This window comes from Pinus tabuliformis, chromosome 3_2 (assembly GCF_031772625.1).
Source record: "Pinus tabuliformis cultivar Carrire ecotype Pingquan chromosome 3_2, CPIR1, whole genome shotgun sequence".
Taxonomy (NCBI): domain Eukaryota; kingdom Viridiplantae; phylum Streptophyta; class Pinopsida; order Pinales; family Pinaceae; genus Pinus; species Pinus tabuliformis.
The window spans coordinates 669557897-669575139 of NC_142302.1; the positions used below are offsets into that span (position 1 = coordinate 669557897).

The window sequence follows — 17243 nt, forward strand, 5'->3', positions numbered from 1 at the left end:
GAGAGAGATGAAAGGCTAAAAGATACAGGGAATTCGGTGCAACCCTAACCAATACAAATACAAGGGATAATAAAACAAAAGCATAGAAGAACACCTCTAGGTAGTAACTTGCACTTGCCAAGAAACCCCATAGAGAAACTAATAATGTACCCTCATAAAAATTAAGAAGAAATATCCAAACATGAACCACAAGAACTTAAGAGTCATAACAACCAATAATAGAGGTAGAGAGAAAAGGCTATAACCTAATATTTCCAACCTGCTTCGTCAAAGCCGATAAGGTTTCAAACATTGAATATAGGGTTGTATCCCTGAAGCCTTCCCCTTTCAGCCCCAATGAAATTTGTAGTCTCTCAATGCATGAAGTCTCTGTATGCACAAGTTATAACTTTGGTCCATAATCCAACATCACAAGCGAGCAACTATTTTTTCTAGACTTAGAAGTCAACTTAGTTTTCATGCAATCCCAAGTCATTTCCACTGCATCACTAGAGGCAAGAAACCCTTTCTCGGGAAAATGAAAAAAATCATGCCATGGCACTACATAATTCCCTCCATGCACACGCCCAACCCTATCAGAGAACTAGGAAAATAATCCCAGTAGTGGTGAGGAATGAGTCTAGCTACACCATAAAATATGAAGGGAAAAGTTATGCTTCATAGGAGAAAAGAATTGTTGGAGGCTTAACATCGTAGTGAATGAAGAATAAATAGCTAGCATGCATTATGTATGGGATTGGTTGGCCAGGCTAACCTCCTCTTAAATGTTGTTGGAGGAAGCAGGGTGGCGGACACCCCCCAATCTCCATCGCCATGTCACTTATCACCTTGATCAGAGGTATTAATAGGTAATAGTTGAAAGGAGAGTAAAATTTCATTTTTTAAGATATACAATGTTATACAAGATTATTCCAAATTTGAAAATCAACTTTAAATAAATTTTAAATTAAAGAATTTTAAATTTTAAATTTTTAACATTTTATTAAGATATTTTTCAATATATTTGATTTTTTTAAAATAGAACAATTATCATTCATATTATAAAAAATGGTTGCATGGCAAAAACCATTTACATTTTTATGTGTTTTTCTTCAATGGCTTCATTGTTCCAATACATGCACATCAGATTTTTCTTGCCTTTACAGGCTCTCCTCACTATAATTCTACATTGATATTTGCCATAAATTCTACAAACTCCCCCACAAAAAAAGATCAAACTTGTCGTACATTGATTAAACATTGAGAATTAAAAAACACCGGAAGGCCTAGCTTCGGTGGTTGCATCTAGATTTTCTTCTGTCACTCAAGAAGCACTTTTTGCTTGTGCCACTAGAACTCAAAACTCAGAGATGTGCATACCTTTACCAACTTCCAAGTCTTCTAACTTAACTTCAGGCTCACCAATAGGCACGAGATCGAACTGGTTAAATTTAATCTATAGAACTAATAACTCTTCCTCTAAGATTTTCAGCTTGTCCAAATTGCTCTGAAGCCATTCACACATCTTTTCCAACAACTGAAACCTCACATCCTTCCCCTCCTCCACCAATTCCAACCTTCTGTTGGAGATTTCCATTATCCCAACTACTTCCTTTTATAAATTACCAAAAGATTGACGCCAGTGCTCCTATTCACTCTCCTCTACTTGCATTTCATGATTTTTTGACTCTTTCCTTTTTTGACTCATTTTTCCCATCCATATAAATAATTACTGCCCAAATGATTCTGGCAGGGCGCTCCCAGAGATTCGCTCTTTAAATATAGGCAAGGAATGGAATCAACAATGATGACGTGTGCGGGAAGAGTTATTATCCATATCTACCCATATCCATAGATCCGTGAGACGATCCACAGAATTTATGTTTGAGTGAGAACTATAGAGCATTGCATATACAACTAGGGAGAAAAATTGAGGGGAATAGATCGCCAATGTATTAAAAGAACTCACATCCCACTTAAACCTTACATTTTCCCCTTGACATTTATCAAGTCGACACACTCCATAGATCATGATGTGATAGAAGTTGTACCCACGACCTCCACACAAAATAAATTTCCTATAAAAGACACCAAATGTGAAGATCTTGGAGCCACATTGCCATCCTTCGGATTTTTCGATTTTTTTTTTTGTCTTTTCCCGAATATTGATGGCCAAGTGGACAACATGTTTGATTGTAATCAATTCATGGAACCTCATGGAACTGGGGAAAGAGACCTGATTATGATTTAACTCCAATGTTCCTTGCTTCAACCTTACGCCTTGGTTGGCAAGATTATCCACTTCCACATTCAGATACCTATAAATGTTGAAAATGACTAACTCCTCAAATTTCTTTAGCCGTAAAGCAATCATTTTCAATATCGTGGAGTTATGAATTCCTCCCCTAGATTTTAATTTGATAAATTGTCTTATAGTGATCATTGAATTTCCTACAACCAAAATTCTTTTTATAACTTCATTGATAACAAGCTCTAGTCCTTTCCGTAAGGCCAAAAATTTAGTTTGGTTATTTGTTAGAGTTCTCAGCCCCATAAATAATTTATCTCAATTTGTTAAAAAAAACAAAAAAATCACCCCTCCCACTCCTATTGCCCATAACATATTTTAATTTTAAATTAAAAATAAATAAATAAATCATAAATATGACAATAACATTTAAATAATTTATAATAGAGGGAAAACAAAATGGATAATGATAATTTAAAATATAATAGAAAATAATTATTTATTTATAATTTTTATATTTATTAATTATTATTAAAAAATTCAAAATTATAAATACAAAACATTAAAAAAAACAAAATGTCTTAAAATAACCGCAAACAATTTTTTACTCATTCTAATTCAACAAAACATAAACAAACACTTATTACTATTATTTTATATTAGAAATTTATAATTTATTATTCTTCTTTTATATTCTTCGAAATAAAAACAATTTATTTAAATAAACTGAAATTTTATTTATTTTTTAAATTGAAATGAAATGTGCATAAAAAAAACATATAAAACAGCTTTTAAAAGGTTCATCCATCCCTTGTAAATTCAGAAAACATAGACAAATCAATTTCAACTTCTTTGTAATAACCAATCATCTTTATAAATATCAAAACCTCACCTACAGTGTCTCCACATATTCCAACATGACTCATAAAAATAAAAACGCCCTTCCCCACACAGCTATGATTTGCTTGAAGACTCGTAGTTGTGAAAACCCCGAGGTCCCCATAATGATCAATAATCCCGCCAGGATCGCTATACGTTAAAATGTGGGGAGAATTATGGTTATGGACGTGTATTGAAAAATGTGTCGAAGTTGAATAATCAGAGGGACACAACTACTGCACTGTGGCTATTGCAATTACGTGGTTTTGTGCGCAGAGTCATTGGATTACAACTGGTCAAATACTATATATGCAGTTACACATTGACATTTGTATTCACATAGGTGCACAATGAAAACTGTATGAACCCAAAAACATGGGTACGTGTTTTTGTGGGGTTGGTGAGCTGTAGAAGAAGCTTCATAGGCAAATGCAAATAGGAAGTAACTACATTAATGGAGAGGTAAGCCATATCTCTATTTATTGCATTAAGTTAAAAACTGGAAATTTTCTATATTTTAATCTTTTGGCCCTCTAAAGTTTTATTACCTTTAATAAACTGAAATCAAGCGAAACATTGACCAAAATTCGAAAAAATGAAGCGAGAATTGCCAGCTACGTTGTCACATCTTCTCAGAAACCTCTGTAGGTCACCCCGCTCCTCTCCTTTATAAACCCACATTGCCCTGATCAGTTGTGCATCAAGAGTCCAACACTCTTCCAACCAAGAAGATGAGGAAGGCTAATGTTTGTGTGTATGCGTGCCTTCTGCTGGTTCTGATCTCAACCCTAGAATGGCAGGTCAGTATTGCTATATTATTAGGGTTGTTACTTGAAATGCGGAAGTGCTATTCACCTCCTGTAATTATATTAATTTGAAGGTTTGTATATTCTTGTTTTACAGGTTGTACTTAGCACAGATCAAGGGATCACTGGAAGTGGAGATACTCTGCTTCATCCAAACTCACTTGCACCTTCGCCTGCACCTCTGATAGGTATAAAGCCATAGCAAGCATACCTAAACTTTCTCTCTGCTTGTAAACTCCTTTTTTACAGTTAAATGGTTTTGACATTGTATATAAATTTCGTGCATATATTCTGATTCTGGCGAGGAACAGATTGCAATAAAGAGTGTGGTCGGAGATGTTCGGTGGCCCCGAGAAAAAAGGCATGTCTCAAATTCTGTGGTATCTGTTGCACTGCCTGTAAGTGCGTTCCTTCGGGTACCAAAGGGAACAAAGACGAATGCCCCTGTTATCGGGACAAGAGGAGCTCCCAGGGCAAACCCAAGTGCCCTTGATTCAGGAGAGCAGCATTAACCTACTCTTGCATTTCATTGGCTTGGTCGCCATTGCTATAAATTCTGTCTGAGAGTGAAATAAACATGTAGACTGAGAGGAGACTTGATTGAAGCTCTCGTTTAATGGATTCTTTATTATTATAGTGATGTTTAAACATTCGGTTCTTATGGAAATGTTCATTGCTGGTAGATTTCTTTGAAAGATACAGTATGTCTCTGGATATCAGTTAGATCGTGTTAACCCACAAATTCCAACAAAATTCAGAGAGTCACATATACATTGCGTTTCAAGTATTTCTTCAGCGAGAAAGAAGCAATCCTAACAAATGATGTTCATCGATGATAAATTATTGATGAGAAATTAGATAATAACAAATGATGTTGACGGATGATTGGGTAATAATTAATTGTAAAATATAAGTACAAGTAAATTGGTAAATTAGAAGCTTAATTGCTAAAGCAAACTTTATTACACTATCATCACAAAGCTCTGACTTGGAAATTCGCGGAGTCGACAATAGGGCATTATCATTATTTATGTCACTCAATTTTAATGATTTTTTTTTGCAGGGTTATTATATATATATATTTTTTACGTACAATGTACTACATAATGATTAAGAGTATGTCTTTTTTTAAGAGGTTATAGGTTTAAAATCAGAAAGGTAGAATATGTATGTTTTGTAGATTTAGCAGTTAAATCACTGCAAGGAGGTGGGTTTTTTGTCTCACAAACAAAGGGTTTCACACACCAATTTAGTCTCTGATTTGGTGGTGACCTTAAAATTAGATAATAATAATATATATAATAATTCAATGAACTAGATACAAACTTAAAGTCAGAAGTGTCTTTTTGGGTTTTCTATCAAAATCTTATTACATCATTCTTGATGATATCCTAATGGTTTATGTTTTATTTTAATTAGATTATTCTCAATGACATCTTAATGTTGGATTATATTATTTAAATTATATTTTTCACATAGAAAATTGTTTTAGTATTTCTAATTTTTTTAGGATGTATAAGTAATTCCCATTTAAGATAAAACCATTTTTTCTCATATATATATATATATATATATATATTTTAATAGGTTCACTCCAATTGTAAATTTAATAATTTATAATTAATTAACTTTTTTTCTTTTTTGTTTGTGAAGTTATCTTTGATCTTCCATATATATATATATATATAATATATATATATATATATATATATATATATAATCATTATATATTTTTTAATATGTTCACTCCAAATGTAAATTTAATAATTTATAATTAATTAACTTTTTTTCTTTTTTGTTTGTTATCTTTGATCTTCCACACTTGACTTGTGGCTTAAGGAGCCTCCATACATGTGGCTTGAGGAGGGCCATGTGGGGGAATTTGAGATGATCATAAGGAAAATAATTATTTGGATTAGAGATGCTTGGTGTGATAGTTTCATATAAACCTATTCTTGGTTCACATTAGGGAGGTAGTGACACACAAAGGGACTTGAAAACCCCTAAGAAGAAGAATAATTTGGCTAATGTCGAGAATATTGTAGGTTAGCTAGTAGAATCACTACATGAGTACAGTGAGAAGACAAATGGTTTGGAAATAGAGATCTCATGAATGATGTGGATTTTCAATCGGGCCATAAAATATGTTCAAGATGTTGCAGATGTGATTGTGTAGTTAAGGATGAGAATGTGACAAATAGGTTGAAGGATGAAAAGAAAAAGTTTATACCCATTTGGAAAAAGTTACGAGATTAGGAAGATATGATTGCCATGTTGGCAGGGGTATCCAACATACCTATGACAATCAGAATTAAGGAACCAAAGCCTTATGATGGGATGCAAAACACAAAGGTACTATGGAATTTCTATTGGGATATGGAGAAATATTTGGATAAAAAGAAATGGGTGTTTAGATGAGGCTAATGTGAATGATTCAAATATGTTTATGATAAGAACAAACAAGTTGTGGTGGAGGAATCGAGTGGAAAACATTGTAATGGTCACATCAAAAATAACATTGGCACATGGGAAGAATTGAGTACTACTTCACATGCACAATTTGGGCATGGTAACCAAGCATGGTTAGCTCGAAAATAATTTTTGTCCTTGAAGAACTTAAGGAAGATCGAGACATACATTAGAGAGTGTTCAACGATCATGTTAGAAACCAAATACATATCAAAGGAGGCTATATTTTTCCATTTCATGAATAGTATATAATCATGGGAAAGTTAATTGCAATCATGGAATGTGTAGAATCTTGTAGCAATTATCACCACAATAGATAAATTGTTGAAACATAAAGGCAAGGGGGAAGTTTGGTCCAAAGAACAATGAAGAGAAGCATAGTGACAAGTCAAGAAGAAGAAGGATAAAAAAAACAATGAAGGTGTCCAAAGAAGAGAAGCCAAGAAGATGGATACCACAAAAGAAAAGAATTAGTATTGTTTTGGATTTGCACCAAGGAACTCTATGTAGAGGAATGGCTTTTGAAGAAAACATTTTTATCTTTGGAGAAAATAGAGAAGCCAACCATGGGAGTGTTATAGGTTTTAACAATTAAACTTAGGAAAATTAAACAATTTCACTCATTTACAGAACCAACTCTCTTCGTAAATTAAAAGACCTCTATTCTAGTTCAAATATATTTTTACTTGGAACGGGGATGCTCTTGCATCAAACTCTTAAGGTGAAAAAGATTCATGGAATCCTAACCATATGTTGATGAAGTAAATCTTTCCTGGATCTAAATTTTGTTTTGTAGTTGTTCCTTCTCTTTGTCATGCCGCTATTATGTTTCTGTCTTCTTCAGTCTTCGAAGTTTCCAAAATTTATGCTATAGTTCTCCTCTTTACTTGCTGATGTAAACTCACTCAATGTGTAATCTCCAGTTAACTTTCCACTTTTTCACAATATGTCTCTTTTGAGACATTTTTATCATCAACTTACTCATTTCTCAATCTCTATGTCTAGTTGAACCTTTGGTTGGTTGATATTCTTCATATCTTTGTTGCTCTCTTGTTGATCGTTACTATTGATATTCCTCATTAGCGGTTGTTGCACCTTTATCTCATCCTCATTCAAACTATCAAAACTTTTTTCGTTCATAGCTTCTTCATCAATAGCCTTTGGACTGTCTAACCAATCTTCTAAAAATTTAAGCTCTCCTGCAAAGTCACTAACATTTTCCATGCTAATTTTCAATTTTTCCTTCTTTATCATAGGACTATTTTTCCGTACTCCATCTCCCACAACTTTATCTTCATTTTCCATGGAAACTTCCATTATTTATCCATATTTGACATCTGCAGACATATACTTAAGAAAAAAAAATTTGATTTCAACCTTCTCCTATGACAACTTCATTTCTTTATTAACCTGTAAAAACATGTCATATGACTATTGTTCATTACTTTCATTCACACACAAACCATCAGTCTCAAAAGCATAAGAATGCTTAGCCTCATTTGATGCCTTTGTCAACATACCCTCATGCTAGTATGAACTAATGTAGTAGTTCATCTGACTACCAATAAATCTCTTCTCCACATCTATGGCTTCTTCTTCAGTAGTGTGCACGACGTGTTCATAACAACCAAATTATACTAAAATACTATGATTTCTCCCCTCACTTTAACATGAATTCTCTGTCTCAACTTTTTCTATAATGGAGGCCATCTCACTTTCTTCTACCTCATCATCCAACCACATTTCTATTTTTCCTGGTTTTCCTATAACATTTGTTTCAAAAAATTAAGCTCTAATTTCAACTCAACCATCTCTCTTTCAAATTATTCATCACTGGTCCTTTTGATGTTTGATATCTTAATACTCCTTTTGTGACTATGACTCTTCCCTAAGCCATCATATGACCATCAGTAGTCACTTTACCCTTCTGCTTCTTCTTCTTGTGAGCTCTCCTTGTTCACTTGCAAGCTACAACAAAACTTCTTTTTCTTGTAACAAGTTTTCTACTTGCTACAATACCATGTTCTCCTTCTTGGTATCTTTCTCTTTCTCTCTCCCTCTAGGCAATTCTACCCACACTCACTATGGAATTACCCTCTGGAAACTTCTACCCAACTTCTGCTTGTTGGAATTTGTCCTCCTCTGATTCTCTACAGTAGAATCTCTTCTCCTTCTCTAGAGCATGTCCACTACTTAACTTTCACATTGTTAAGGTGTTTCAATTTCATTTGTTCACATTTTAATTAGAGAATTTTTGGTGTCCCCTTTCTTTCTTCAATAATTCATCTTGCTACTAGGTTCTGTCACAATCCTTCTTTCAAGAAATTTTATTTTTATATGGCTTCCATATATAAACATAAATGTTTATGACCAATATCAATCATAAAAAATATCAATACCTCTCCATGAATTCATATCTGGACAATTCTTCGCACATTTCCTGTGCCCTTTCCTCATGCATTTTTGTATATAATATCTAAAGTTGAGAACATTCAACCTTGTTTAATATTATCAACTATGTTTTGTACAACTCCTCCTAGCCTCCACAAATTTCTAAGATAAAATACCTCAACAAATATCTTTTTCCTCTGCTGCAATAATGTTTAAAACAACTCCCTTCAAGATCTTTCTTAGTCCTTGTTATAGTCGCACTACTCATTCAAACCTCACTTACATACACAAATTGATGTTGCAAATCTTCCCTGTTCTCAGAACATTCTTCTTCTTGACTACTTGTTGTCTTACTGTTATAACCATTTTTATATCCTTTCCTCTTAAAGAACAGTTCAATCTATTCCGATCTCTTTTATAAGTTTCCGTGTAATTTTTGCCTCTTTTTTTGCAGATTCATCTTCTTTAAATATTCCTATATCTTCTACTAAGAGTTATCAAGCTAAGGATCTTTATAGAACTGATACCAAATAATCTAGACCTAATTCAGAGTTACTTAAATCCCTTTATTATGCCAAACATCTAGTGCCCCAATCTGTTCTTAAAGGTGACTTCCCTCAAGCCCTATATAAATCTCTCTTGGGATATAAATCCCTTTAATAAACAAATACTAGTGGGAGGAGCTGAAAGGCTTACAAATAAAAATCTCTTTCCAAAATCATGCACTGAGGTACCAAGTTCATGTGAGATGTAAGAAATCTTCTCAACACAAGCTCAAACCTTTCCCTATTTTCCAATCCAGAACCACTGCAAAGTCGACCTTATCAATAAGTAGAAGGGAATAGGGCTCACTACGTTGTCATGTCTTTGCTACTGGCGTAAACATTAGTGCAGGCCCCCCATACTTTATCTAAGATCTTGATGCCTTTAACATTGTTCCGCAACATGAACGCACCACAAGAACTCGTCCCATTCCTTTAATTCTTGTCATCTTGTACAAATCAACCCGAATTGTATTGGCTAACCTTCACACATCATACACACTTTTGTTAATACAAAACTCTTTTATCTCTTTGGGATATGTCAATTGTTGGACCCACTTTCTATGTGCACCTCATATTCCATTGGATTCTCATTCTTTGGCTTTCCGTGTAAGCCCAGATCTATGTCATCCTGACCTTTCTTCCTTTTATATGTATTTCACAAACATCTGAGCTTGAGATCTTACGGGTGGTCCCACTCCACAAGCTGTGCACTTTAAAGGTTTCCACTCATCCACTTATATGTGTAGAACTGTCTCAGTCCCACTATATTCACCTCTATGTAAGACTGGTTCCTCGAGCTTGACTCATCAAGCTAATTCATTTTAAAAGGAACCTTCCAGCTCAATCTCCCTGGGTATGGACCATAGTTCCATAAATTTGTTGCGCCACAATGCACTCCTTTATGCACCAATGAAACATCTCTATGTCATTGTCCTTACACGTCATCCTGACCTGACGCCATCCCATCTATTCCAAAAGTGTTCAACTCAAATGCTCCGGGTTCCCTCCTTCAGGTCGTCCCACTAATCCACATAACCACTTCCAGCGTACTCTCATCCTTTTAACCCTAATCGACTCTTGATTCCTCTTGAATCCTCTCTTCTACACCCTTCTCTATTTGGCTACTCTTTACATGAAATTGGTTACATTTACACAAAATAGGATTTTGAACTAATTTAGGTGGACATCCATAATATCCTCAACAAATTCCTATCTCTAGCTTTCCTAGATCCACTAAATTCCCAAGGGATATAAATAACCTTTAAATTTCTCTAACTCTCCCAAATACTCTCAAGATCTTTCATTAGAGAAGATCGGATTACATCAATCCACACTTAAATCAACTATATACAATTTTTCTAGAAAACTTAGGAAAATTAAACAATTTCACTCTTTTAGGGATCCAACTCCCTTGGTAAATGAAAAGAACCATGTTCTAATCAAAATACATTTTTACTTGGAAGTGGGATGCTAGTGCATCACCATCTCACAGATTCTGTTAGTCTACACTGTCCACAAACTCTAAATGATACACTATGAATCCACATTGAAAACAAATAACTAAGTCTAACATGGATAATGTATTGTAATGCCATATGTCACTTATTTTGGAAACATAATAATCTTGTTGTGTTTACTCGTTTTGGACATGTTATTTCTTTTCGCACTGCAAGACAACAATTTTCATGTCATTTGACATACATTTCTTAAGTCTTTTCAACGTTTATTGAGATAATAGAATTGTAATTAGTTGATCTTTCCAATGCTCAATAGCATTTACTTTAAAGCATAGGTAATTATTATTGATTGTAAACAAATCAAGAAACCCATCCTTGTACGTTAATCACCCACCCTTATTTTGTACCCAATATACTCATAACCCAAACTTTTCATGCCCCAAACTTTAATAAGCCAAATCTACGAGTTAATTTGTTAATATGTAGTGTACATGAATGTATGTAGAGATATGAAACATTTCTAAACAAAGTTTATGTTCCTTGCTATGCACACCCATTCTCCCGCACAATACTTCTTCCTCTCACACATTAATAGACTTAGATTTATCATTAGCATTATTGATTTTTCTTTTCTGATTAGCTACTTCTCTACATAAGGATATGCAAATATTGTGACCATGGTATATGAATAGTTAGAATAACAGAGAGAGAACTTGACCTATAATCACCTTTCGCATAGGTGGGATTGAAGATGATTGTAATATATCTGAGTGTGTGGGGCCAAAAAACATTGAAACGAAATGTGGAAGAGAAGTGTGCCCCTCAAAACCACTATTCCCCCACTTCCACACCTCCGCATAGACATTATTTCAATGTGTTACAACATATACTAGATGTGGAGCCTTGTGCATCTTCTTGATTTGCCTACAAGCAGTGAATGCTATTAAGCACTAGAACAATATGTTGATTACAATTTGATTCATTGAATAAATGTCGAACTTGATATATTTATAGCGAGTAATAGTTATACGATGTTAAAATAAATGCTATCAAGTGTTGAATATATGTTAATAGTATGACTAAGCCATAATTAATTTTCTAATACTATGTGTGGATTTCTTAGTCATTATCTATCACTGTAGGTTCTCGCACTAGTCAATAAAAAATCAAATGAAAACACATACTGTGTGACAACTTTTATTATTTGATTATTAAAACTTTGTAGTTATATGTTTTTATTTTTTAAAGTTCAAAAGATGTTATATGTGCAAATGATTTATTTTTTATTGAGTTAATTTCATTGAGTGGAGTGCGGAGGTACGAAGGAAGATTTCATTATGCTTCCTCTGCACTCCACACAATGAGAAATTCCTCCTCGCCTCTCCACTCTATAGAATGAAAACTTCCTCCACACCTCAGCACATTTCTCTGCACCTCAAAGTGAAATTGATATATTAATTTTGTGTGACTTAAATTTCTGATTATGCACTTGCATCATATATAATATTGCTAAGTGTTTTCCTCATCTCCATTTAATCTAACTATTTAATTTTCTACCTCTTTAGCGGTTCGGGGAAAATGCTCTAACAATTGTAAAGTGTGCATATCTTAGGGTTTAGCTTTCATTTGTAGAGTGCAGAGGAAGCTTTCATTGTGAGCATTGCAGAGGTGCAACTTGCGGAAGGAATTGTGGAAACAAAGTGTTCTCAAATAACAACAAAACATGACCTTGCACAAACCTTGTTTATAAAGAACAAATAGATGTTGAATTTAGGCTTAAATTTATTAAAAGGTCCATTATTTAACTAACTGAATAAGTTATCATTTTAATATTTTTTATTATTATTATGTATTATTAATGATTTAAATTTTATATCTAATTAGATATTTGTAAGTTTATATTTAATTAGATAGCTTAATGATTTAACTTTATATTTAATTTAATAGTTTTATTAATGTTAAATAAGATCTATTAATAAGCTATACAATCAATTACTTGTTATGGTAATAACTATAACAAAACTAACTTACAATCAACTATTTAATTATATAACTTTAGTATAAGCCCTTTGATAACTAATTGATTCATATTAATTAAATACATACATTACCTTATTTATATATTATCATAGATATAAAACTAACTTACAATTAATTAACTAAATATTTAATTATATAACTTTAATATAAGTCTTTCAATAACTAATTGATTGATATTAATTAAATATATACATTATCTTATTTAAATATGTTAATAGATACAAAACTCACTTACTAGCTAATTATATTTTTCCTCTCCCTATACCTTAGTCGAGTCCAGCTCGCCATTTCCCAGTCATCTAGTCTAGTTTCCCAGTCCAATATAGTCGTTTTCTTGTCAAATATAGCGATTGGATGATCTGGTCTAAGATCTATGTGATTGCCGTTTTCTTGTCAAATATAAATGGTTATATATGTGTGTGTGGGCATGTGTGTTACATGTTTGGAAAATGATGGAACATATAAACTCATTATTCTTTATTTTTTAATCTAAGATATTTTGAAATATTAATAAAAGATAATTGTTTATTTTCTGTTTTATTTTTTATTAATTATTTAAAAAAATTAACATATAAGAACATAAAATAAGTTATGTGGTTCATCATCAAAACTAAAATAAGGTGTGTGATGATTATTAGAATATAAATAACTAGAATGATATCATTGTCATTATTTATACTATAACCATAATTAGATTCTTTAAAAATTATTAATCTCAAAAACATTTTCAATATTAATAAAAATATTGGAAAATATTTTAAATATAAAAATATAAATAAATTTTTTTCAAAACTTGTATTTAATTAATAAACAAAATAATCTATTTCCATGTATATTTCAATGTATTTCTCGCTCGAAAATGTATTTTTGGATTCCTATAAATCTATAAATTAAATTCCCACTAGCAAAAAACACAAAATATCATATAACAATCATGAAACAATTTTACGACAAAACATAAACAAAGTCTCATTGTTTGGAAATTTTGTCATTATTAGTTTTATTTTATATTACAAATTATAATGGGTTGAAAATTAAAACAACTTATTTAATGCTCGAAATTAAATTAAAAACCATTTATTTAAAAAACTTTTTAACTTGAAATGAAAATACTGAAAAACATATATCATATAGCTTTTTTAGATTAAACTTACTTGCAAATAATGGAGGAAAACATAGACTTAATCAATTTAAATCATGTTTAACCAGTTGTATTTAATGAGATTTTTTTGGAGTTTTTCTGGTTTAATTTTTCTAAAATTTGATAAGAATTTATTGAAATCACAAGCTTAATGAGTAACTGCTCCAAAATCGAAGTGCCTTAGGGTTTTTCAATGTGCTGAATTTATATACACTGTCAGCTTAATAAGTAATCCTTACACAATTGAAGTGCCCTAAGGTTTTTCAATGCGCTAAATCCCTATATATAATCAAAAAACCAGTTTAAATAACACAAATCAAAATTCTACTCAAATTTTTCCACCAAATTAAACATAAAAAAATCCCAAAAAATAAAAAAATAAAAAATAAAAAATAAAAACCTCACATAAAGTGTCTCCACCTATTCCAACATAACTCATAAAAATAAAAACACCAATCACCTATTCCAACATAACTCGTAAAAATAAAAACACCCTTCACACAGGTGTGATTGGGTTGAAATGACACGAAGACTTGTAGTTGTGAAAACCGAAAGGTCCCCATAATGATCAATAATCCCCGCCAGGATCTTCACACGTTAAAACATGAGGAGAACTGTTGTTATGGACGTGTATTGAAAAATTTGTCAAAGTTTAATAATCACAATGCACAACTACTGCACTGTGGCTATCGCAATTACGCGGTTTTGTGCACAGAGTCATTGAATTACAAGTAGTCAAATATATATGCAGTTGCACATTGACATTTGTATTCACACAGGTGCGCATAGAAAACTGTATGCACCGAAAAACACGGGTACGTGTTTTTGTGGGGTTGGTGAGCTGTAGAAGAAGCTTCACAGGCAAATGCAAATAGGAAGTAACTCCATTCATAGAGAGGTAAACCATATATGTATGGTAATTTATTTTTCGATCTCTGAAGTGGACGGATAACGCGGGTTTTGAATTGGTTAGTCTGAATGCTGTGGTTCAACATTTATGTGTGGAGATTTAATTTTAGCCAATTTCTTGATTCAATATCGTGTCAAACTATATACATTTGAAAGCCGCTCTAAACAAGATTTCGTCCATTAAAAAAGCATACATTAAATTAAAATTAAAAACTCGAAATTTTCTATATTTTAATGTTTTGGTCCCTCTAAAATTTTAAGACCTTTAATCAACTGAACTTTGACCCAAATTCAAAAAAATACGCGAGAATTGCCAGCAACGCTGCCACATCTTCTCATAAACTTCTGCAGGTCACCCCGTTTCTCTCCTTTATAAACCCACATCGCCCTGATCGGTTTTGCATCGAGGCTAAAGTTTGTGTGCGTTCTGCTGGTTCTGATCTCAACCCTAGAATGTCAGGTCAGTATTGCTATATTATTAGGGTTCTTACTTGAAAATGTGGAAGTATCATTCTCCTCCTGTAATTATATTATTTTGAAGGTGGGTATATTCTTGTTTTACAGGTTGTACTTAGCACAGATCAAGGGATCACTGGAAGTGGAGATACTCTGCTTCATCGAAATTCACCTCCGCCTTCGCCTGCACCTCTGATAGGTATAAAGCCATGGCAGGCAGACATATAAGCTTTCTCTCTGCTTGTAAACTCTCTTTTCTTTAACTGATAATTGATTTGACACTGTATATAACTCTTGTGGGTATATTGTGATTGTGGGGAGGAGCAGATTGCAAGAAAGAGTGTGATCGAAGATGTTCGGTGGCCCCGAGAAAAAATGCATGTCTCAAATTCTGTGGTATCTGTTGCAATGCCTGTGTGTGCATTCCTTCGCGCACCAAAGGGAACAAAGACGAATGCCCGTGTTATCGGGACAAGAGGAGCTCCCAGGGCAAACCCAAGTGCCCTTGATTCAGGAGATCTGCATTAACACACTATTGTGTTTCATTGGCTTGGTCGCCTTTGCTATAAGTAGTGTCTGAGTAAATAAACAGCCATGTAGGCTGAGCGGAGACTTGTAGCTTGAAGCTGTCGTTAAATGGATTCTTTATAATTATAGTCATGTTTAAACATTCGGTTCTTATGGAAATGTTCATTGCTGGTAGATTTCTCTGAAAGATACAGTATGTCTAGTTTGGATACTAGTTGGATCGTGTTAACCCAAAAATTCCAACACAATGCAGAGTCACATATACATTACGTTTCGAAGTATTTCTTTAGCGAGAATGAAGCAACCCTAACCAATGATGTTCATCGATGATAAATTAGTGACGACAAATTAGATAATAACAAATGATGTTGACGGATGATTAGGTAATAATTAATTGAAAATATAAATATTAATATAGATTTATTTTAAATATGAGAGGCTTCAATTTGGTCACCATCATGAAATTTGGGGTTTCTTTACCTGGACATCATATGAGCGGCATGCCATGTCCCGAAACCCCATTGAATGTAGGGTGGTCACTCTACATGGATGGACTCATGGACCCGTGGGTGAGAGTTAATGGCATGCCATCGTAGAGTTTTGGACATTTGGGCAAGGAATCCTCTTGGCCAGGAGGAAGACACACATGGCGAAGTGAGGCATCCAACATGGATCACATGATGTGTCAAACATGGAACAAAATTTTGGGTTCCATTATACGGGTGTATGAGGGAAGTGTAATCAGTTTGAGTTGGGAGAGGAGTGCCAAGCACGACACAGGATCAGCTTGTGCATACATAATTGAGGTTGTTAGGTGATTCTTGTGGACAATTCAACACATGGGCTTGGAGGACATCATGAGTTAGTCCATCACATCAGAGGAGAATTCAGGGTTTCCCATTATGTAAGTGCGTTTGGGAACTTTAGCATGGGGCACAAAGATGAAACATATGCATGAAGAGGAGGTGAGGTTGAAACACAAAGAAAAGGCATGACAACAAAGACATGTTGGCCCGAGACACTAGACAAGGGCATGGATTTGAAGGAAGGTCACACTGAGTATATGAAAGATAATGCAAGTGTGAGATCCAATTGCATGGGAGATAAAATGGGGTAAGAGTTCTTGACTTTAAAAGAGATGAGAGGCGTAGTCTAGGTCTAGTACAACTGAGTTGAGTATAACATTGGGAGGAAGATGTTGGTGTTGTTGGATCAAAAGTCTATAATGCACCTTAATCTATGTGAGTCTTCCTAGGGGCCATTATTGGTGGTATCGAAGTTGAGGTGAAGAAAATTTCATGTTCTTCACCACACTATCACAACCATGATAGGTGATTTCAAAGAAAAATTATATTTTTGCAGTTGAGCACTTATTACAGTTGTAGCATATGATCA

General features: G+C 33.5%; 2 protein-coding genes across 2 annotated transcripts; both read left to right on the plus strand.

Annotated features, from left to right (window-relative positions):
* The first annotated feature begins 3807 nt into the window (after window positions 1-3807).
* LOC149182423 (peamaclein-like) lies at window positions 3808-4625 on the plus strand. Its single transcript, XM_089418510.1, has 3 exons — window positions 3808-3906; window positions 4010-4100; window positions 4224-4625. Exons 1-3 carry the CDS (start codon window positions 3838-3840, stop codon window positions 4403-4405), a joined length of 342 nt encoding a protein of 113 aa, XP_089274636.1. The 5' UTR covers window positions 3808-3837; the 3' UTR covers window positions 4406-4625.
* Window positions 4626-14559: 9934 nt separating this feature from the next.
* LOC149182424 (peamaclein-like) lies at window positions 14560-15829 on the plus strand. The gene is made up of 4 exons (XM_089414550.1): window positions 14560-14585; window positions 15273-15324; window positions 15429-15519; window positions 15648-15829. Exons 1-4 carry the CDS (start codon window positions 14560-14562, stop codon window positions 15827-15829), a joined length of 351 nt encoding a protein of 116 aa, XP_089270676.1.
* The last annotated feature ends 1414 nt before the right edge of the window (window positions 15830-17243 follow it).